Here is a 25,098-nt window from a genome sequence, read left to right as displayed (position 1 = left end):
GAAACAGCACCATATATTGGACACTATTTTAGAGCATATACAGCCTCCTGGAAAACATTGCCTCAACCTGGCAAGGTATTGCCACCTAGGTGTCACCATAATTGTGTTATTGGAAAGTCACTCTATCGTTCTATCAATCCAGCTATGAATCCGGTTCAGGATAATGGGGAACGTGGTAAAACCAGTGAATTCCACGAGCATGGGCCCATTGCTGCACTTCATTTGCTGTGATGTGAGTCCCTTGACCTGAGGTGATGCTGTGTGGGGTATCATGATGGGGAAAAGACATTCTGTAAGTCCACAGATGGTAGTTTTGACAGAAGTATTTCGTGCAGGGAAGGCAAATCCATATCGAGAGTAAGTGTCTATTCCAGTAAGAACAAAACACTGTCCTTTCCATGATGGAACTGGTCCAATGTAATAAATCTGCCACCAGGTTGCTGGCTGATCACTTTGAGGGATGGTGCCATATAGGGGACTCAGTGTTGGTCTCTGATGCTGGCAGATTGGACGCTTAGCAGTGGCTGTAGCCAAGTCAGCCTTGGTGAGTGGAAGTCCATGTTGCTGAGCCCATGCATATCCTCCATCCCTGCCACCATGGCCACTTTGTTCATGAGCCCATTGAGCAATGACGAGAGTAACTAGGGAAAGAAGATCACAGAACACGTCATCCTGTCCACTTGATTGTTAAAATCCTCATCTGCTGAGGTCACTCTTTGGTGAACATTCACATGAGACACAAATATCTTCACTTCTTTGGCCCATTCTGACAGATCTATCCACATACCTCTTCCCCATAAATCTGTCTCCAATTTTCCTACCATGTTCCTCCCAAGTCCCTGGCCATCCAGTTAAACCATTGGCCACAGCCCATGAATCAGTATACAATCATACATCTGGACATTTCTCTTTCCAAGCAAAGTGAACAACCAGGTGCACTGCTCAAAGCTCTGCCCATTGGGAGGATTTTCCTTCACCACTGTCCTTCAGGACGGTCCCAGAAAAGGGCTGTAGTGCTGCCGCCAACCACTTTTAAGTGGTGCCTGCATGTCGCGCAAAATCATCTCTAAACCAGGCATGACTTTTCTCTTCTTCAGTCAACTGATCACAAGGAACTCCCCATGAGGCCACAGGTGCAGACTGGGAGATGGAAGGTAATGACAGGAGTGGAGACCATGGGCATTTGGGCTATTTCCTTATGCTACTTACTTTTCCCTTCAGGTCCTGCTCGGGCCCAATCTCGTATATAGAACTTCCATTTAATGATGGAGTGCTGCTGTACATGTCCAACTTTATAAGGCTGTGGGTCAGACAACACCCAGTTCATGATGGGCAGCTCAGGCTGCATGGTGACTTGGTGTCCCATGGTTAAGCATTCAGTCTCTACTAAGTCCCAGTAGCAAGCCAAAAGCTGTCTCTCAAAATGACAGTAGTTATCTGCAGAGGATGGCTGGGCTTTGCTCCAAAATCCTAAGGGTCTGTCCTGTGATTCACTAGCAGGGGCCAGCCAAAGACTCCAAACAGCATCACTATCTAACACTGACACGTCAAGCACCATTGGATCAGCTGGATCATATGGCCCAAGTGGCAGAGCGGCTTGCACGGCAACCTGAACCTGTTGCAGAGTCTTCTCTTGTGCTGGGCCCCATACAAAATTAGTAGCTTTCCAAGTCATTTGATAAATAGGCCACAGTAGCATGCTCAAACGAGGAACATGCCACATCTAAAATCCAAAAAGGACCACTAGGTGTTGTGCCTCCTTTTTAGTTGTGGGAAGAGCCAGATGCAATGACTTATCTTTCACTTTAGAAGTAATATCTCGACATGCCCCACAGCACTGGACCTCAAGAAATTTCACTGAGGTGGAAGGTGCCTAAAGTTTTTTTGGGATTAATTTCCCACCCTCTAGCATGCAAATGTTTTACCAATAAGTCCAGAGTCATTGACCCTTCTTCCTTACTAGTCCAATCAGCATAATATCATCAAGGTAATGGACCAGTGTGACGTCTTGTTGAAGGGAAAGGTGATCAAGGTCCCTGTGGACTAAATTATGACATAAGGCTGAAGAGTTGATACAGACCTGACACAGGCTACTGAAGGTGTATTGCTGGCCTTGCCAGCTAATGGCAAACTGCTTCTGATGGTCCTTCGGAGCAGGTATGGAGAAAAAGTCATTTGCTAGATCAGTAGCTACATAGCAGGTACCAGGAGATGTATTAATTTGCTCAAGCAATGAAACTACATCTGGAACAGCAGCTGCAATTGGAGTCACCACCTGGTTAAGTTTTCGACAATCCACTGTCATTCTCCAAGATCCATCTGTTTTTTGCACAGGCCAGATAGGTGAGTTGAATGGGGATGTGGTGGGAATCACCACCCCTGCATCCTTCAAGTCCTTGATGGTGGCAGTAATCTTTGCAATCCCTCCAGAAATGCAGTATTGCTTTTGGTTTACCATTTTCCTAGGTAGGGGCAGTTTCTAATGGCTTCCACTTGGCTTTTCCTACCATAATAGCCCTTACTCCATTTGTCAGAGATCCAATGTGGGGGTTCTGCCAATTGTTTAGTATATCTATTCCAAGTATGCATCCTGGAAATGGGGAAATCATTACAGGATGGGTTCAGGACCCATTGGACCTACTGTGAGAAGGACATGAGCTAAGACTCCATTAATGACCTGAACTTCATATGCCCCAACCCTGACTGGTGGGCCACAGTGATGTTTTGGGTCTCCTGGAATTAGTGTCAGTTCAGAGTCAGTATCCCCTAATCCCTGAAGAGTCTGCTTATTTCCTTTTCCCCAGTGAACAGTTACTCTCGTAAAACGCCGTAGATCCCTTTGGGGGAAGGCTAAGAGAAAGATTAACAGTATAAGTTTCTGGCAGTGTATTGGAGTCCTTCCTCAAGGAGACCCGGCCTCCCTTTCCATCAAGGGATTGTGGGTCTTTAAACTTGCTCAAGTGGTGGGAATTGATTGAGGGGCCATAACTCTCTCTTCTGGTGATTCAAGTTAGACTGCTGTTCACGTCATCTAAAATTCATTTCCTTGTACAGATCAAGTAAATATTTAGTAGATTTCCTATCTATTTCACTCCTAGGAACACCCTGACTAAATAGCCAACGCCATAATCCATATGAGTCAACTATTCTGATTACTGCTTTGACTCTGCTGTCCATTATGGTAACCGCACCCGCCTTGTCTTTGTCAATTGAGTGCTGTCACTTGGCCCCTACCACGACAGGCTCTAATCAACCCCACTGTACTTATGTGTCTTCATTCAGTTAGGACAGTCCCTACTGTCAAATCTGATTTACATAAAATAGCAATCACAGCAGTCTTCGAGGATGCTGGAGCTCCCTTCACAAATTTGTTCCTCACCATTGTGGTGAAAGGTGTGTCCTCTGGGCACTCCATGTGTGGGTCTGTGGGTCTAACTTGATAAATCCACTCTAGCATGCCAATTTCCCTAAACGTTTGTATACCTTTTTCTACAGTATACCAAGGTAGGTCTGGTACTTCAATTTGATTTAGTTTAGACCACTGAATAATCCATGCTTCAGCAACACAACCAAATAAACTATTAGATCCTTTCCTAACTTCTCAAGCTGAAACACTGAATGAAGAATCTGTTCTTAGTGGGCACATATCAATAAACTCAGACTGATCCATCTGTATGTTCCTTGCACCATTATCCCACATCCTTAATAGCCATTCCCACATATATTTCCCAGGTTTCTGTTTGTACACATTAGAAAAATCAAGCAGTTCTTTTGGAGTGCAGTGTACCTCCTCCTGGGTCACACTTTGTACTTCATCTTTTGGGGCTCACTAGCACTTATGTCTAGTTATAGGTCTAGAACCAAAATCCATGAGGAAATGTTTTGAGAACAGTCAGCATTGTCTTGTAAAGCATCTGTCTCAGGCAATGCCCCAGGCAATGTCTCAGACAAAGATGCTTTAGATGCAGCTGGATTAATCTCATTAGATGGGAGTGGAGGCACTAATGGTTTTACTTGGCAAGGTGGTTTAGCAGACAACATGGAGTAATCTCTTCAGATGGGAGTGACAGGACTAGTTCTGTTGGCAGGAGTGATTCAACAGAATTTAGGGGCTCAGTGTCTCCAGCTTCCTGACTGTCTGCCCATATATCCCCATCCCAAGTTTCAGGATCTCATTTCTTCCCAATCAGTGCCCTCACTTTAACTTCAGACACCTTTCAAGGTTGGCAGTTGAGTTGATGTTGTAATTCTGTCACTCTTACAATAAGACTCTGGGTTTGGTTTCCAGCAATATCAGCTCTGTTACTACAAGGAATAATGCTTTCTTTCAAGGTGCAAGTGGAAACTTTGAGGTCGTTTATGTGGCACTTGAGCTTTGACTCTGAAGCCCTGAGCACATCTCTTTCTTTCACCAGTTTTTCTAGTGAAAGTAGGACCAACTAACCAGCTTCCTTATACTTCTTATTATAACAATTTTGTAGAAAGGTATCACACATGCAATCACCCAGAGCCTCACCTTTCACCAGTACCTGATCTATTGGTAGTGATATTTTGTGTATTTGAATAGACACCTCATGCCATAGATTAGCAGCACCCTCTTTATACTGGAAGCAGAGTCATCAACATCTTTAAGACTAACTAGACCTGGGAACCAATTTAGAAAATTCATCCCGACCATTTTGTTTCTCTAGAACCACTCTTGATACCAATTGTCTTTGGCTGGATTCTCTAGAGAAACAAAACCATTAAAGTACATAAATATATATATATAGAGAGAGAGATTTATATCAAGGAAGTAGCTCAAGCGGTTGTAGGGGCTGGACCATCCCAAGTCCATGGGTCAGGATAGAGGCTTCTCCTGATTCATGTAGCTGCGGGGGCTGAGAACCCAAGATCAACAGGTTAGAGAGCAGGGCTCTTGCTCACAGGTTATGAAAATCGATGAATCCCAAGTACAGCAGGTAAGCTGCTAGCTCAAGTCCCAAGAACCAGAGGTAAGAGGAACAGGGGCCAGCTACAGGATATAGAGCAGGCAAAAGCCAGAATGTCAGGTCACATTCTGAGAGAAACTCTCTTTCAACTGATTGGCTACTCACAGCAGATCCTATCATGGGGGTGATCACATATAAACACTGAGAATCATGGCCCAGCTAAGGTGACACACAATCTTAACCATCACATATATATATGTACTTGATGACGAAGCACCTGAATATGTAAAGCAATAGGATTGAAGGGAGACATAGATACCACTACAATAATAGCTGGAGACTTCAGTACACTGTTTTCAGTATTGGACAGAACATTTAGAAAGAAGATCAAAAAGGAAACAGAGGACCTGAATGATACTATAAACCAACTCGGCTTAACAGACATATATAGAACACTCCACCCAACAACAACACAATATATATTCTGCTACAGTGCATATGGCTCATTCGCCAAGATAGACAACATGTTAGGTCAAAAAGCAAGTCTCAGTAAATTTAAAAAGACTGAAATTATACAAAGTATTTTCTCTGACCACAGCGGAGTGAAACTGGAAATCAATAACTAAAAAAAAAAGAAAAACCTGAAAAATACACAAACACATGGAAATTAAACAACATGCTATTAAACTACCAATGTGTGAAGGATGAAATCAAAAGAGAAATCACAAACTTCTTAGAGTCAAATGAAAATGAAATCACAACACACCAAAAGTTATGGGATGTAGTGAAGGCAGTACTCAGAGGGAAACTTATAGCAATAAACACCTACATGAAAAAAGAAGAAAGATCTCAAAAAAACAGCCTAACTCAACAACTCCAGAAACTAGGAAGAGAAGAGTAAACTAGCCTAAACCTACCAGAAGAAAGGAAGTAACAAAGATCAGAGCAGAAATAAATAAAATCAAAACCAGAAAAACAATAGAGAGAACCAATAACGCCAGAAGTTGGTTCTCTGAAAAAGATCAATAAAACTGACAAACCATTAGCTAGACTAACAAAGAAAAAGAGAGAAAAGATAAAAATACCCAAAATAACAAATGAAAATGGAAACATTACAACAGACCTGATAGAAATAAAGAGAATTATGACAAAATATTATGAACAACCTGTATGACAACAATCTGAATAACCTAGATGAAATGGACCAATTCTTAGAACGACACAACCTACCCAAACTGACTCAAGAGGAAATAGAAAGTCTCAACAGAACCATAACAAGTGAAGAGATTGAATTAGTGATCAATAACCTCCCAACAAAAAAAAAGTCCTGGACCAGATGGTTTCACTGGGGAATTCTACCAAACATTTAGATAATTGACACCAATCCTGTTTAAACTTTTCCCAAAAGACAGAGAAGAAAGGAATACTCCATAATTTATTCTATGAAGGAAACATAACTATCTTAGTTATCTAGTGTTGCTATAACAGAAATACCGCAAGTGGATGGCTTTAACAAACAGAAACTCATTTTCTCACAGTTTAGGAGACTAGAAGTCCAAATTCAGGGTGCTGGCTCTAGGGGAAATCTTTCTTTCTCTATTGGATCTGGAGGAAGGTCCTTGTCTCTTTTGAGCTTCTGCTCCTCGGCGATCTTCATGTGGCTTGGCATTGCTTCTTCCCCCATCTCTGCTTCTCTTGCTTGCTTGTTTACTCTCTTTTATATCTCAAGACACATCCTACACTAATCCTGCCTCATTAACATAAACAAGACAACCCATTTCCAAATGGGATTAAAATTACAGGCATAGAAGCTAGGGTTTACAATGCATATTTATGGGGGACACAATTCAATCCATAACAACCCTGAGACCAAAACTAGACAACAACACCAGAAGAAGAGTAAACTAGACACAATATCCCTCATGAATATTGATGCAAAAGTCCTCAACAAAAAACTAGCAAACAGAATCCAACAGCATATTAAAAGAGTCATACACCATGACTGTCCTGAATTGAAATGTGTCCCCCAAAAATATCTGTCAATTTGGCTAGGTCATGATGCCCAGTATTGTATGATTGTCTACCATTTTGTCTTCTGATATGATTTTCCTATGTGTTGTAAATGCTATCACTGTGATGTAATAAGATGGATTAGTGGCAGTTATATTGATGAGGTCTACAAGACTAGGTAGTGTATTAAACCAATATCTCTTGAGATATAAAAGAGAGAAGCTAGCAGAGAGACATGGGAACCTCATACTACCAAGAAAGCAGTGCCAGGAGCAGAGTGCATCCTTTGGACCTTGAGGTTCCTGTGCTGAGATGCTTCCAGACCAAGGGAAGACTGATGACAAGGACCTTCCTCCAGAGCCAATAGAAAAGAGAAAGGGTTCCCCTGGAGCTGACACCCTGAATTTGGACTTGTAGCCTATTGGACTGTGAGAGAATAAATTTCTCTTTGTCAAAGCCATCCACTTGTGGTATTTCTGTTATAGCAGCACTAGATGACTAAGACACATATGATCCAGCAATTCCATTCCCAAAAGACTTGAAAACAGAGACTTAGATGGATACTTGTACACCAATGTTCATTGAAACACTACTCACAATAGCCAAAAGGTGGAAACAACCTAGATATCCATCAATGGATGAATGGATAAACAGAAAGTAGTACATACATACAATGGATACTACTCAGCCAGTAAGAGAATCGAAGTCTTGATATATGGTATAGCATGGATGGAGCTTGAAGACATTATGCTGAGTGAAAGAAGTCAACAAAAAAGGACAAATATTGTATGCCTTCACTTATATAAAAGACAAGAACAGCCAAATGTATAGAGACCAAAGTTTATTAGGGGTTTACCAGGCATGGGAGGGAGGGAGTATGGGGGAGTTATTGCTTATGGAATACTGAGTTATCGTTGACAGTGATAGAAAAATCGAATTGATTAAGGATACGGTTGCACAGCCGATTATTGTTAATTGTTGTCAATAAGTTATACACCTCTAAAAAGTTGAAATGGCAAGTTTTGTGATAGATATATTTACAACGATGACAAAAAAAAACGAGTAGCTAATGAGGCTGCTTATGAACAACGGAACACCACATGGGATTTGGTTCCTTGGTTTGGAGGTTTAGGGTCATGGCATCATGGGATATCCCAGTTAATTGGTTTAATGTGTTTAGTGCTTCTGTTCTGCCTCCCAGTTCATTGGTAGTGCCTGGGGTCTTAAAAGCTTGCAAGGGAGCATCCAAGGCAAAACAATTGGTCTCTGTTTGCCTGAAGCAACAAAGGAAGAAGCACAGTCAGGAATAGGAGGAGGATATGGAATGTGTGGCTAATTGTCTCCATGAACAACTGCCTCATTTGCTATGAGACCAGAAGAACTGGATGGTGCCCAGCTACCATTACTGAACATTTTGATCAAAGATTTTATAGAAGAATCTTTATCAAAAAGGGAAAATACAGAACAATTTCAAATTCTCATGGACTCCAGTCTTTCTGGAGCCATAGAGGTGGATGAATGCCTGAAACTATTGCCCTAAGATCATCTTTAGACCTTTAACCCAAAATATTCCCTGAAGTCTTCCTAAAACCAAACAATAGTTTAGCTTAACCAACAAAGCATGTCTGCCTTGAGTATTATGCTCTTTTTAAGATCTGTCTGTATGGGATCCAATGGACAACAGCAACTCAAAGATTAGATAGGAGTCTTAGCGGGCAGTGAGTATATGTTCATGAGAGAGGGACAACTCAGAAAAGGAGGGTGAGAATGATTGCACAGTTCAATGAATGTAATCAATGTCACTGAATTGTACATGTACATACTTGAATTGGTGTATGTTTTCCTATGTATGTTCTCAACAACAACATAAATTATTTAAAGAAAAGAAAACCCTACGGAGCACTGTTCTGTTGTGACACACATGTGGTTGCCATGAGTCAGGGTAGACTGGACAGCAACTGGTGGTAGATAACAGATGAAGAAACAGAGGCAGCGAAATTCAGTGTCTTGTCCACTGTCCTTTCATTGTAGGGGACTGAAGAAGGATATAAGCCCAGGTCTGTCTGACTCAGGTGATGTCCACAAATGGAGTTTGATTTACTCATTGAACGTCTTTCCTGTGAGGGGCATTTCCAAGTTATTGTCCTTATCTCCATTGGGCAGATAAGGGCTTCTGCCTGAATCTTGTTTCCTTACTTTTCTTTCTCTGACTCTGCCTCTTGAGGTGGTGAGGAAAGAAGCAGGGAAAAACAAACACAGACAAAACCATGGATCCCTAGATGTTCTTTTCTCTTGGGCTGTGTAGAATGTGCCCAGCTAGGTCTCTTCATCTGTCTGGCTATATCTCTCAGTAATGTCCCCTCCCCTCGGGGTAGCGGGTGCTCCCTCAGGTCCCAGTTGGACCTGTATGTGGGTCCAACTTCCTGATTGAGACCAGAAATGGCAGGGACACCCCAGCACTTTATCATAGACAAGAGTAAGACCCCTATGTCCCTCCTTCAGTGCTGATCAAGAAAGGTCAAGGAATTAAGCCCCTGCCAGACATAACTCTAGAAAAGACCTGTCTTATTTTCCAAGTGCTGCTATAACAGAAATACCACAAGTGGGTGTCTTCAAAGAACCAAAATTTCTGACAATTCTGGAGGCTAAAAGTCCAACTCAGGGTCTTCACCATGTAAATTTCTTCCTTGTCCGTAGCTCTGGGCATTTCGTGGTTCCTTAGCTTGTAGAAGATCCTCACATGGCGTCTGTCTTCCCCAGTCTGTGCTTGCCTCTGTGTCTAATGTGCTCTTTTTTCTAACTCAGAAATAGTTATGTTTAGGACACACTCTACATTGATTTAAAAAGAACCCATTGCTGTCTAGTTGATTCTGACTCATGGCAACCCTATAGGACAGAGCAGAACTGCCCCATAGGGTTTCCTAGGTGTGCCTGGTGGATTTGAACTGCCTACGTTTTGGTTAGCAGCCAAACTCTTAACCACTATGCCACCAGGGTTTCCCCTTAAAGATTACAGCCTTGGAAACCCTATGGGGCAGTTCTACTCTGTCCTACAGGGTTGCTATGAGTCGGGATTGACTCTATGGCAACGAGTATGTATGTATAGTCTTTACAGAAGCAGCAACGGGTATGTATGTATAATCTTTACAGAAGCCTGCCACATCTTTCTTGAGCAAAGCTGTGGATTTGAAGCACCAGCCTTTTGGTTAACAGCCAAGTGTTTAACCACTGTGCACCAGGCCTCGTTAAGATAATATAGAAATCTCTATTCCCAAACAGGATTACATCCATAGTCAATGCTGCCAGAAGCTGCTTGGCCATTGTCAAGCAAAACCTGCTCCTCCTGTTCATTTGCAAACAAAGTGATGGCGATGGGTGTGGCTCAACTGGGAGCTACTCAGACCATGTAGAACCTGCCCCCTCGTGTCCATTGTCCTCAAAGCACTGTGTGTGGCTCAAGCCAGTCAAAACCAGTTTACTAGCCTACATGCCAAGGGAAAAAATGCAATTTGTCTTACTACACCAGCGCACGATGATAACCTATGTAGTCCATAACATTTGTATGCACTACCTTGTGAGAGATAATATAAAAGGTTCTGCCTCTCTTTGTGGCGGAGTTTGATTTGAGGTATACACTTCCCTGCTCCTTGCCTGCATGCTTGCAATAAACACCTTTCCTCCTCCTCAACTCGGTGTGTCTTTATTGATGAAAAGCTGCAATGAACAGGACCTGCTTTGGGTAACACAACCACAAATATAGGGGTTAAGATTCTAACATATATTTTGGGCAGACACAATTCAATCCATAACACCACCTTGCTCATAATACAAGCTTGCAGGGACACTTAGCTACTGTCCAGATCTCCACGACCTCCCTGGGGCTCTGCACCACAATTCTCCCCCAGTAGTGAGCTCTTCTGTATGGGTTAGTAGGTGGAGTGCAGTGGCCTTGTGACAGTTCCAGCTCATATTATCCCACTTGAGTGTAACCTCCCCATAACTGAGTCCTCTCCATTGTGCTAGTTTACAACATTCTGTGAGCAGACAGTGGATGTTTTATAAGCAGATACTCACAGCTAATTATGTGCATATATATTTTTTGTAGTTGGAGAGATAAATTAACATGATGTTCCAAGAAGTTTCCGCATTAACAAGGGATTTGGTGACAAACTAGATTTACACACCCTGCGACTTCTGGTTGAGATTTCACATGTTATTTTTGTTGATGTTGTTGCCTTGGGATTAATTTTCTCTGATCAAGCCACGTCCATGAAAGAGAATTACTACAGAACTTCCCATCCTTAAACACTAACAGAGGAATGGTCACCACAATGATGATGAAATATTAGAGCATGCCACTCTAATATTATTTCCATTCAAAGCTATGTTTATTTATGTTGAGTGTCCAATAAATGTAGCTCAAGTATTAAAGTATTAATAAGCTAAAGTCTTATATTAGGGAGAACAAAAGAAAATTAAAAGACTCTCATGGAAAGTTAAGAGATGTGTTTTTATGCCACTTGATTAGGTGGCACTGCCTTCAAACTAGGTGGTGGTGGTGGTTGTTTTTCTTAAAACTTGCAAATGTGGGAAATCCAAAGGTTTCACATTACAGACATGGCGAAATCACCACAAAGAAAAAGGCATCTCTTGATGAGGCAAAAACCCCAAAGGCAAAGCAAAGGGGGGAAGGAATCTTCCCAGAAGCTTGAAAGATCTCAGACACCAGACCCCACCTGACAATCATTTTGATTTTCAAGGGTGAACCATTGACTTATACTACGCTGTATCTCACCAAAATAAAGTCTTCTAACAGCAATTTTTAGGATCATCTCAATATACACAGTCTTGTCATGTTATCCAAAGCAGGTCCTGCTTGGTGTGGCTTTTCATCAATAAAGACACACCAAGGTGAGGAGGGAGGAGGAGCGTTTATTGCTAGCACGCAGAAAAGGAGCAAGGAGGTTGTATACCGCAAATCAAATTCCCCGAACAAAAGGAGGCAGAATCTTTTATACTGTCTCCCACAAGGAAGTACATACAAACATTACGGACTACATCGGTTATCATGGCATGCAGGCCCAGTAAGACAAATTGCATTTTTTTCTTTGGCATGTAGGCTTAAGCTACACGCAGCACTTTGAGGACAATGGACAGGAGGGGGCATGTTCCCCTTGGTTTGAGCAGCTGCTAATTGAGCCATACCCAGTGCTATGGCTTAAGGTTTTGTTTGATAATGGCTAAGCAGCTCCTGGCTGTGTGGGCTATCAATCCCTCCTTCTCTTTAGGGATATGGCAATAAGCCATATTCCCTGGGTTGTGGAGAGCATCTTCTAAATTGGGCAATGGCTCCTTGGTGTAGGGGACTGTATTAAACATAAATTTCTATGCTCGGTTTTTTTTTTTTTCTGTTCTTTTTTTTTAGCTTGCACCAAGATAGACAAAAAGGAAAATATTTTATAGAACAGCATACAAAAATTCCTGTTACAATTAAAGAAAATAAAAATAGTAAACAAATGCTTTAGCCAATTATAATTAGGTAACCATGAGGTGAACCAGTCAAACATATTTGACCTATCTCAGTTAGGAACATGAAGCCAAGCAGCTTTCTGATGTATTGACAAATCCAACATTTAATCATGTTGGTCGCACTTGCTATTGATTGTGCTAATTTGACGAAAGCATTACTATGCCAAGACCACGTGAAGAATAGAGTTAGGAGAAGAATGGAAGTGACATACCACAGCTTCATCCTTGCATGAAACAGGGTCTAGCTTAAGAGACCTGCTATCTTAAATGGGTGAAATATGAAAAGGAAGGAAAAAACCACAGTTAACAAGCTCTCTAGGTTACAAATTCAGAGTCTCTCAAACAGATACCTCAGGTCTTGTAATGGCTCACAGTTTCAGTTATCCTGAAGAGTTGTCTTTGTAGGGTCGGAGTCTGGGGCAGGTGCCGCTGTCAGCTGGGTGTGGTGAATCCAAAGTTTGACTCGTTTCAGTTTGACCGCTGTATGGGTGATGAGAAGAACTTCGAAAGTTCCTTTCCACTTGGGCTGGAGAGGCTCGTTTTTCAAGGCACGCAGCAGGACGCAATCTCCAGGTTGAAGTGGGTGGACTGTCACCTCAGGAGGGTGTTCTTGTCTGGTAAGGGTGTATCTGTGGAGAGAATAAAGGACAACAGACAAAGAACACAAATATTCTCGTACAGTTTTTTCACCTAATACAATTAAATGGTCACCATTTGACAGTCCATGATTTTTCAGGAGGGACTTCCTGTAGACTAGCTCAAAAGCGCTTAATTTGAGCGCGCTTCTGGGAGCCACCCTACCCCTAAGCAAGGCTATAGGGAGAGCCTATATACATGTTAATTTTGCTTCTTGACACACCTTTGCTATGTGTGTTTGAAGTGTCTGGTTCATTCTTTCCACTGGATTGTGGTCTCCAGGCTGCATGTAGTCACCATTTGATGTCTAGGAAATGTGCGACTTTTTGCGTTAAGTCAGCTACAAAGTGAGGTCCATTATCACTTCCCATGGAAGCAGGTAATCTAAACTGTGGAATGATGTCATGTATAAGATGTTTAGCTACTTCTTTAGCTTTTTCAGTTCTACATGGGAAGGCTTCAACCCAACTTGAAAAGGAATCTACAAAAACTAAAAGATACTTGCAGTTTCCAATGGTGTGAGGCATTTCAGTAAAATCTAGTTATCAATCTTCGCCAGGTGCTGGGCCTTGGAACTGTACTCCAGGGAAGGAGGAAGGACGATGAGTTTTTGGATTGTTTTTATACAGTTGGGACACCTTTAGATAACTTTGTCTACGGTAGAATGAACTTTAGTGCTCAGTATATGCTGTCTTACCCATTCATACAAGCTTTCATGTCTGTAGTGGGAGGATGCATGGGATTTTTTGAAAATGGGGTACAGCATTTGTTTGGAAATAGAACTTTTCCTTGCAGGGTAGATTTCCAGTTTCCTACATCTTGAGTGGCTCCCCACACTTCAGCCTGTTTGAGGTCTTCTTCTGAATACCCTGGGGCTTCTTCTTTTGAGATCTCTATCTGGAGTATCAAGGGGGCCACAGTGGCAGATTGCAATTGCATTTTGGCCACTGCTTTTGCAGCTTCATCAGCTCTCCAGTTTCCTTTAATAACGTGTGTATGTCCTTTCTGGTGTCCTTGACAATAGATGACTGCTACTTTCCTTGGTAACCAGATAGCTTCTAGTACCTGGAGGATTTCTGTTGCACCTTTAATTTCCTGTCCTGCAGTATTGAGGATGCACCTTTCTTTTCAAAGGGCTCCATGAGCATGCAAAATCTCAGAAACATACTTTGAGTCCGTGTGAACATTCCCGGTTTTATCTTTTGATAGACAGCCATTACCATGGCAACGGGCTCAACCTTTTGAGGTGAGGTTCTTGGTGGAAGAAGTTCAGCTTCAAGGGTTTCCCAGAGTGTCACTATAGCATATCCAGCATATCTTGTTCGATATGCTACTTCCATCTGTAAAGATCTCAAGGTCAGGGTTTTGGAGAGGCTCATCACTCAAATCAGGTCTGCTGGAATAAACTTCATCTATTATTTGCACGCAATCGTGTCCAAAACCAAGGGTGGTTTGTGAAGGCAACAATGTAGCTGGGTTTAAGGTGGTTGCTTCTTTTAAAATTACAGCTGGGTTGTCTAATTAGGCAGTGTCATGGATTGAATTGTGTCCCCCTAATTGTGTGTCAACTTGGCTAGGCCATGGTTCCTGGTATTGTGTGATTGTCCACCATTTTTTCATCTGATGTGATTTTCCTATGTGTTGTAAATCCTATCTCTATGGTGTTAATGGGGTGGGATTAGTAGCCATTGTGTTAATGAGGCAGGACTCAATCTACTAGATTAGACTGTGTCTAGAGCCAATCTCTGTTGAGATAAAAGACAGAAGTGAGCAGAGAGACTTGGAGACCTCATAGCACCAAGAAACAAGAGCCAGGAGAATAGCATGTCTTTAGACCCGGGGTCTCTGTGCTGAGAAGCTCCTCGAACGAGGAAGATTGATCATAAGGATCTTACCCTAGAGCCAATGGAGAGAGAAAGCCTTCTCTTGGAACTAGCACCCTGATTTTGAACTTCTAGCCTCCTAGACTTTGAGAGAGTAAATTTCTGTTTATTAAAGCCATCCACTTGTGGTATTTCTGTTACAGCAGCACTAGATGACTAAGACAGGTAGTGAGTCATTCACCTTGCTGTCATCCAGTGGGCTCCTTTTTGTTCTAATATTGTCAAGACCAAACGAGGAACAAACATGGTGATTGCTTACCCTAAACTTAGCTTTTCTGCCTCTTTTAAAATTAGCACTCTGACTGCCACAGCTCATAGACAGGCAGGCCACACAATAGTGATCATGTCTAGAACCTTGGAAAAATAAGCAACACATTGTCACCAGTCCCCCAACTTTTGGGTTAGGACATCTACCGCTATTCCCTGACTCTTATGCACGAACAGTTCGAAGGGTTTTTCTAGAATGGGAAGTCCCAGGACTGGGGCCAATATGAGTTTTTCTTTGTCTGGAAGGCTTTTTGTTGTTTATCAGTCCAAACTAATGGATCTGAATCTTTCCCTTCAGTTGCTTTATATAATGGCATGGCTATTAGTCCAAAGTTGGGAATCCAGATTCTGCAAAAACCTACCATTACTGGAATCCTCAGAGTTGCCTCTGGGACCTGGTAGGCAGGATTGCACAAATAGTCTCTTTTCTCTCTGGCAGCAGTTCTCTTCTTCCCTGAGAGATCCAGAATCCTAGGAATGTACCCTTGGCTTGGGAAATCTGGGCCTTGCGTCTGGATATTTTGTCCCCAGCCTGGCCCAGAAAGTTCAGAGTGGTGATAGAGTTTAAATCTATTCTTCTTTACTCTTGCTTGCTATGAGCAAGTCGTCAACATATTGAAGCAGAACTCAGTTTTGGAGCGTTAATTGTCTTAAGTCTTTAACCACAGCTGTACCAAGAATATGAGGCTATTTTTGAACACCTGTGAAAGTACAGTCCAGCAGAACTGTTGTTTATCGCCACTTTTGGGGTCCTCCCACTCAAAGGCAAACACTTCTTGGCTTTCAGACTCTAATGGTATACAAAAGAAGGTCTAGAACAATAAATCAGGCAAAATCTCCTGAAAGAGTGGCTAGCAAAGTATATGGATTTGGCACTACAGGATGGATTATAACTACTATTTGGTTAATTGCTCTGAGGTCTTGAACAAACCTATACTCATTGGAATGAGGTTTCTTTACAGGCAAAACTGGTGTATTAGGAGTGGATTGGCATGATCTTATGAGTCCAGTTCTAGATATTGGTGGTTAAGTGGGTAGAGTCCTTGTTTTGCCTCTAGCCTTAGTGGGTATCTCTTCACCCATGGTGGGTCGATTCCTGGTAACACTTCAACCTTAACTGGGACAACATTTTTAGCTTGCCCTGGTTGCCCTTGTGCCCATATTGAAGGGACTACTGCATCCTCTATCTGTTTAGGCACAGTCTTAGTGGAGATGCTACATGGAGATCTCCATGGAACCAAAGAACAAAGGGGCTAGAGAAGCTGACACAGACAAGGACTTCCATGAGAGAGAGAGCTGATAGAGAGCCTTCCCCTAAGTGGTGCCCTGAATTCGGAATTCTAGCCTCCTAACTGTGAGAAAATAAATTTCTGTACTTTAGAGGAACCCATGTGCGGTATTTCTGTTACAGCAGCACTAGACAACTAAGACATCCTCCAAAAGAAATTCACCAGCTACCCCAGGGACATGGTATGTCCAAGTCTAGTAGTATCCCATCACCCTGGAGCAGAAGACCAATGATGCAATGGGAATATAAGCCAAAATTAGACATTTGGCAAAGTGCTGACTTGATCTGAAGTGGACTCTGAAGTGCCAAAGGAAAGGGGTATAACGAATATGGACATCAGTGTAAGTGTGATCCCCATCCTGGCTGCCCAGAGTGATCTTAGACAGCTTGCTGCTGACCCGCCTTCCATGGCAACATTGGAGGGCACTAGGCAGGATAGGATTCATGGTGGCTGGAGTTGGATGAAGTTTTCCCACACGCCGTATCCAGTGGCTAAAATTCATCCTTTAGGATTTGATGACTCAGTATCACGGAGGTTATTAGTCATCTTCCAATTGTAACCCTCTGTTTGTTTCAGCCTTTTGTGCCCTTGCTCACCCTTTCAGGGTTTTGTGTCGAGAAGATGGCTAACAAATAAGGGACAAATATAATCAGAAGGATAATGATAAAAAGATACAGTGTTACTCCAACATTCATGTGTCATACTAAATTAACCTGTGACTGGCATCAATAGCAAGGGGTTAACAGAATATAAATGGTAGCAACAGTTATAAAAATATGATTAGAATTTAAAACAAGGGAACTGATATGGATTCCAATCTGACACACGTCATAAGAAATACAACTATTCTGTAAAAGCAACATTATAAAAAGGGGTTTGGGTTTTCAGGAGAAGAACAAGATATTAAAACAAGGAATAATAGTTCAGAGTTGGAGTCCAATGACAATAAAAAGGATTAGAATAATCGGAAAACAAATTCTTAGTACCTCTACACTGAAAATGGTTTTATTCTAAAAATTTAAGTTTAAAAAACAAAACACTGTTTCAAAAGCAATGGCAAGTTATAAATTCAAGTTAAGTAAAAATTACTCTAATGATCAGAAGGTGGCACTACAGAAGAGTTAGATCATTAAAACCATCAAATTACCCATGAGTAAAAATGATTCCAGTGACTAAGAAAAATTCAAAAAGAGTTAAATCCCTCATTTAAACAACTTATTTCAAAGATAACATTTGGCATAATATGATCACCAGAACAACCAGGATACAAGTCCACAATCATGCATAACAGCTAATAATCTGAAGATATAAAAAATAGTAGAGAAAAAGTCAAACAGTCCAACTTTTACTACAGGTTGCATAGGCAGTTTCAGGTCAGGTCTGAAGATCTCGGGAAATCAGTCTACCCAGCCGTCATCTCCTTCTCTTCCTGGTGATGTCTGAATTTTAATTTCAAACCTTCATGAGGCTCAACAGTCCATTCAGGAGTCAGGGCTTTCTTCAGTTGGAATAAATGAATCCAAGCCTTAACTTCCTGTAATTTAGCTGCACAAGGATTAGTGGGAAGGATCAAATAAAGTCCTTTCCATTGAGGTTTGAGGGAATGTTTTAATTGGTGTCTTTTCCAGTAAACATAATCTCTAGGTTGAACATTAGGTAATTTAGATATTTTTCGCTTTTCATTATCAAAAACTTCCTTAACCTTTGTAAGGTATTCTTTAGAATACTGGATCAAAGATTTATAATATTCAAACAAATCCAATTGAACTAAACTTGAATCAGGTCATGTAACTCACTAGGGGAGGGTCACTGGACATCCAGTATTAACTTCATGAGGAGAAAATTTGTGAGGTCCAAATTGAGTAGATCTTAAATTTAAAGGACCAGAGGCAACATCTTAGTCCAAGGTAATTGTACCGATTTGGAAAATTTGGCTAGTTGAGTTTTTATTATACCATTAGTTCTTTCAACTGGACCAGAGGATTGAGGGTGACATGGACAAAGAAATCTTTGAAAAATGGGGAAGATTTTACATATTTCCTTAATTTTTGGCCCAGGAAAATGGGTGCCTTGGTCACTACAAAGGACCCTTGGTTCTTTCCAAGTGGTAATAATGTTCTTTAAGAAGTTTCCTAGCCACAAACACGGCAGTAGCTTGAGGACTGGGGAAAGCTTCTACCCAGTAAGAAAATCTAAAAATCATTCCTGATACAAACTTGTAACAACTTGAGAGGGCGAGCTGGATAAAAGCCAATATAACATTCAAGCACTGGTGCTGACAGCAAGGGAAATCTTCCAGCTGGAGCTTTATAAGGTTTGCTTGAATTAAATTGAGAGTAAATCGAACATTGGGAAGCCACTTGTTCAGCGGCTTCATAAAAATGCCTCACCAATATTTCTTTAAAATTTCTATCATCTTATCTCTTCTCAAATGGGTATTCATATGCAATGCCTCCAATATAGGGGCTTGCAGGAATTTGGGGAGAACTAAGTTCTCGTTGGGTTCCATCCATATCCAGAGGTGGAGCATTGGGAGCAACCATGTTTCTTCCATTTTTCAACCTCATTGTGTGGGGCTGATTTTTATGGTCAAATAAATCCTTTAAGGCAATTCCTTCAGGCCTAGAGCAATTCTCTACAGGAATGTAAAAGGCTGTTCATCATTGGGAACAGTCTCGCAATGTGAGGGACCATACATAACTGTTAAAATCTTGTGAGGAGCATTAACAGGATTGACACAAGGTGGGGTGTGATCTTTAAAACCATGAGAAAAAACATGGTCTACAGTGACAGAAGAATCCCCCCATCAATAGGATTCTAAAGCCCTGATCAGTTCACCTGTCATTATTCTTATATTATCATTCCAGTAATTTCTAACCATAGGAACATGTAAGCATTCTGGCAAAACGGGTTTTTCATAAGGCCCAATCCACAGTGCAGTATTCTGGATACTGATGACAGCTGGCTTGTTCCCTTTCTGTAATTTCTTCTGCAGGAGTTAACTGATGGTGTTTAAAAAGTGATTATAAAAATTTTGGGGTGTCAAATTTTGGCATGCAACATTTTACAGGTGCCATATTTAAAGCCATCCTGTTTCATTATTTATTATCTATTTCCTCTTTTTCATCATGATCACGAGTGTAATTATCGTGGTCATGAACGAGTGCAGCATCTAAAGGGTGTTTGGGAAGTGGCTTTTTTAGCTCTCTGTCAGCTAAGTTGTTTCCTTTAATTTCCTCTGTTCATGGAGCTCCTTTGGGTTGGTGGACCTCGATTTTAATTATAGCAATTTCAGAGGTGAGCAAAATGGCTTCTAAGAGGTCTGCTACTAATGGCTCATTTTAATTTGGCTCCCAGAAGAAGTCAGGAACCCCCCCTCCCCCGCCTTGTTTCCATACCATGCGAAAACCATGAGTAATCCCAAAGCACACCTAGATCAGTAAAAATATTTACTGTCCATCCACAATTCTGTTTCCAAGTCTTTGTGAGTGCAGTAAGTTCAGCTTGCTGAGCTGAAGTGACTTCAGGAAGGATGCCACTTTCGAGGACCTCAGTTGAGGTAGTGATGGCATATACTCCCTGGTAATGAGAGTTGGTAGGTTCAAGCTTTAAATATGACCTTTCAACAAATAGAACTAAATTGAAACAATAAGGGGGTTTCTTGTAAACCCGGTCTAGGAGACAAAAGATGTATGATAAAATTTAAACAATTATGGTGTAGATGGTCATCATTATTAGGTAAAAGTAACAATGTAGTTGGATTCAGAGACGTTATAGTATGTAACTGAATATTAGAAATGGCCCAAAGAACTTCATAAGAAGTCAGCCTGCTGGCCAACAGGTGTTGAGTAAGTGTTGAATATAAAATGGCTGACACCACATGAGGGACATAAATGTCAAGAAAATTTCCTAAAACTATATCTGCTGTGGCATCAACTAGTCTAGACATTGTAGCAACTGCTCTAAGGGAAGGGCGGCAGCCCCTTGCAACAGGGTCCAGCTGTATGCTATAATAATCAGTGGGTCTCTGTTGCTGTCCGTGTTTTTGAGTGAGGGTTGTCACAGCATTTCCTGAAATCTCATGATAAAAAGTGAAAACTCTAAATTATAATCAGGAAACCCTAGAACAGGAGTGTTAATCAATGCTTCTTTTAGTTGAGTTATGCCATTTTGGCTATCCTTGGAGAGCTGGAAGGGGTCAAGCTCTGAATTCTTTGGAAAATGATAAAGAGGTTGAGCCAGCCGAGAAAAATTAGGTATCCAAGATCTGCAATAGTCGCAGAGTCCTAGAAATCCTCTTGTTTCCAGGATGTAGGACAGGATAAGCTAAGAAGGTCTCTTTTCTTTTGGGGTCTATAGTTACCCCTTTTGCTGAAATAATATGTCTCAAATACTTAACAAAAGGTATTGGCTAACTAATTTTTCTCTGGATGTTTTGTGACCTCCTCTGGCCAAGTGTTGTCACAACAGGAGACTATCGGTAAGACATGCCTGTTGATGTTTAGAGCAGAGCAGTAAATTAGCCACATATTATAATAATGCAGACCCCCAAGTGAAGTGTAAAGTATGTAAATCTGCAAAAAATAAGTGGGGGGACTCAGGAAAACCTTGGGTCATGACAGCTCAGGGAAATTGCAGGTCCCCCCAAGTGATGACAAATATTGACTGTCTGGATGGACTGGAATGCTAAAAATAGCCCGGTAAAGTTTGACTACTGTAAGGTGAATCACTTCATGGGGATACTAGAGAAGAGCAGGTAGGGTTAGAAACTACAGGGAATCTTGGAATTATTATACGGTCAATACCACACAAATCTTGTACCAATCTCCAGCCCCGATTGTTGGGTTTCTTAACAGGGAAAACTGGAGTGTTGCAGTTATCAGTGCAAAGTATTATTAAGCCTTTAGCCAAAACATCTTGAATTAAACGAACAAGTCTTTCCTTAGCTTCTCATTTTAAATGGTACAGAGAAATTTTAGGTAGGGGTTTAGAGGTATCTATTTGAATTTTAATTGGTTCAGCTGACAGGAGCTAACCAACATCAGAAGCAGTAGCCCATAAACTTTCAGATACAGAAGACATTTCACAGTATTGGATAAAGTAGGGGAATGACCTTCTTGTGGTGGTAAGCTGAGTGGTGTAAATAGAGTAGGCTTCTTCACTTAAAGTATTTTCTATTGTAGAGTCTATCTGTTGATTGGCTTCAGGTAAATCTAATAGCATTTCTCCTGTTCCTGTGAATTTTATTTGACAATTCCATTTGGATAACAGATCTCTTCCTAATAAATTTACTGGAGTATTTAAGCTCAGTGAAAATGGGTGCATGTCCTCTATAGGACCCACAGAGACAGAGAGACCAGGAATGGGTTAAAATCTGTTCTTGATTAGTAACCCCTATGACTCTGGAAGTTTATTACCCAGAGCAAGGGCTTTTGAAATTTGTGAGGTTTATTGCAGATAATATAGTTAAACATTTGCACGGTTCTCCTTTTATCTGAATAGTATTTTCTCCCTAAGAGTTTAGTGCTACCATAGGAAAGTCCTATTTGTCCCCACAGCCCCTTCATTCTACCTCCTTCTGGGCTACATCCAGTATTAGGTTGCCCAGATTATTTTTAGTTTTAAACATTCCCTTTTAAAATGTCCAGGTTTTTTTTACAGTAGTAACCAACAAGGGGCAAGCTACAGGGCCCAGTCTTAGCCATATGTCAGGTGAACCTGTTTCGTGTGAGGAAATTATTTTGAGGCCAGGTCTGCAACTGCTGTAATTGCAGGGCTATGTTGATTTTGTTTTGCTTTAGTTCTCAGTTCAGCTTCCCTAGCCTGCTGTTTAAGAGTTTGACACAGCTTATAGGCTAGAATGGCTAACTGTGAAGTGTTTTCATTTTCCCAATCTAGTTTCTGGCACTTGGCTAACTCAGTGAGCTCTGGATGGAGGCCACTGACAAAAAGGGAATTTAAAGCAATATGATATCCAGAATGTTCTACCTTTAAACCCAAGTTTTCTTGAAAAAGTTCAGTCAAATGGTCCCTATACTCATAAACAATTTCACCTTCATTTTGTTTGCAACCCTGAACCTTTGTCCAATCTATTTTTCGGGGAAAAACCTTTGCGATAGCTTCAATAAGGTCTGTGACAACAGCACTAGTATGTGCTATTTCCATGGTTAGGGATTCTGTAGGGGTTTTCCATCAGGCCTTTTCTGTCCACCTTTGAGTATCACCTGGCCCTATCAGTGAATTTATTAAATTATGTAAGTCTGCTGGACCAGGTTCATAGGTTATCAGCCAAGATTCTAAATTCTTGAGTGAATTTGTGAGGATCTTCATGAGAGTTAAGAAAATCCTTAACATTAGAGTGAAGTTTCACTTTTGATCAGGGGACAAAAGCCTCTTCAGGATATTTAATTTTAAAAGGCATTTCATAAACGGGTTTTACTTCTAGAGGTTCCTTGAGATATTAAGGAGGTTCACTGAGGGGGTTTTCAGTGGAGTATGTAGGTGAAGAGGGGTACAGGGGAATAGCTGCTGGAGGGGCAGAGGAAAAGGAGGGGCTCTGGGCATCAGAGGCTGGGACAGATGCAAGGGACTTCACCACTTAAGAAAGGAAGCCATTTTAGGAAAGGGAGCCATTTTGGGAGAGTGAGCCATTTTGAGAGAGGCAGTCATCCTGGGAAAGGGAACCATTTGGGGAAACGGAGCTATTTTGAGAAAGGGAGTCCTTTTGGGAAAATGGAGGGTATATAGGGTGCTGCCATGTACATAGTCATTGAGGTTATAGAGCTCTGACACTCTTTGTTTAGCTTGTTTTGAAACAGTCTCCTGCAAGGAGGCAAATTTATCATTATGGTTTCTTTGGGAAGCTTCCAAATACCAATTACAAATGGCTCCCATTGCTTTAGTTTTATTCATAAGCCCTTAGCCTCTAATATGCCGTGCAGAAAGTTCAACTTAATTAACTCATTGACCACCGCTGTGGTCGTTGGTTGATTAAATTTCCCTCCACAAGACTGAACTGGGGCCATAATACCTAGTTACCAAGTTGATTCCAACTTATAGCGACACTATAGGATAGAGTTAACTTCCCCATAGGGTTTCCAAGGAGTGGCAGGTGGATTTGAACTGCCAACCTTTCAGTTAGCAGCCATAGCTCTTAACCACAGCATCACCAGCGCTCCAGGGCCATAATGTTTAGTCATATAATCAGCAGGAGTTCCTTTAGAGGTTCCTTCTTCACTCTTGGACGTGACATTTCAAATCTCATGGAGAAACTTGTAAGTATTAAAGACCTAAATGTGTGTAAAAACCTTACGATACACCAAAAAGAAAAGGGAGTTCAGTAAAAACAGTCAGGAAATGATAGTATAGAGAAAAGACAGCCAATCTCTGAGTCATCTTCGCAATAAGCAGAGGCTTCAATCTGAGAGGCTGACCTCCAGCAAACCTGGAGAATTTGAAGAGACAGTTCTGGGCACAAAGGGCTCTTGCTGGTACCATGGCGAGCCAGTTCCATGACTTCTTGGAAACACGTAATATTCCTTCAGAAATCCTTGGGACTACGCTATTAAACGTCATAGTGTAACCATTTGTACTCTACTTAATATAAGATTGAGTGGTTTACTGAAAAAAAAAAAAAAAATCAGCTCAAGCAGGGGATGGACTGAAATCCATGCGGTAGAATCCAGTAGTCCAAAATGGCAACTCAGCAGTGACGTTTTATAAGAAGGAACAAAGGATATGAAACACATTACTTGATTGCTATTTACAAACTTAGATCATCAAAAGATATTACTTGATTGGTAATAGGTTATTATAGGCAGGACTTCCTGAGACGGAATACATAGGGCAATACTTGCTGTGGAGGGAACTCATAAGGCAGGACTTCCTGTAATTCAAGCTTCTAAGGCAATTGGCTTAAAAGAACATATGTATCTTTCTTGGATTGGTTACCATATGGTAATTACAAGGATATGTGATGAGGAGAGGAGAGTCACAGTATAGTTATGTCATTATTACCGAAACCTTCTCTCTTGGAAACAGCACAGAAGTTGGCTGCTCCTAGGGTGAAAACGGGACCAGAAAACAAGGAATCACACCTAATTCTCAAACTGGCCATTTCAGATCTTATCAGATACATCAATTTTTTTAAATTCTCTTACATAACTGTTTTTTGTTATTGTTGTTTTTTTGTTTTGGTCTGTCTGGGGCAGAGGGTTGTGGAGGATATTCTAACCTGATAACTTTTCCAGGGTGTCAGAGAATTGTCACACACAGAATTGTTGCAATTTTCTGACACCCTGGAAAAACCGTCAGGTTAGAAAAGTCTGATATAAATAATCAGAGCCAGATTGCAGTCTGTCTCCAAAACGTAGATCACTCCACTCTCCATGCAAAGCATCAGATTCCCTAATATAAATATTTAGTATTTATTTTTCTCTTAAGGATTGAATTCATTCAAGAATCTTGATGTGTGAATTTGATTTCCATCTGCCATTCAAGACAGATGAATAACACAGCCTGAGTTATGGTTTATTAAAGAAAAATTTTACTACA

The 25,098-nt window shown here is 41.2% G+C and overlaps 1 protein-coding gene across 1 annotated transcript in view; it reads right to left on the bottom strand.

The window, feature by feature from the left end:
* Positions 1 to 25,098, bottom strand: part of LOC111822844 (zinc finger protein 268-like) — a 63,363-nt gene that overhangs the window by 35,271 nt on the left and 2,994 nt on the right. Inside the window, exon 2 of the mRNA XM_023742775.1 lies at positions 24,640 to 24,641. Coding sequence (XP_023598543.1) covers positions 24,640 to 24,641 — 2 coding nt within the window. The remainder of the gene's footprint in view (positions 1 to 24,639; positions 24,642 to 25,098) is intronic.

This window comes from Trichechus manatus, unplaced genomic scaffold, assembly GCF_000243295.1.
Source record: "Trichechus manatus latirostris isolate Lorelei unplaced genomic scaffold, TriManLat1.0 scaffold00008, whole genome shotgun sequence".
Taxonomy (NCBI): Eukaryota; Metazoa; Chordata; class Mammalia; order Sirenia; family Trichechidae; genus Trichechus; species Trichechus manatus.
The sequence above is the reverse complement of the archived record's forward strand: the minus strand, read 5'-3'. Positions and strand labels throughout refer to the sequence as shown.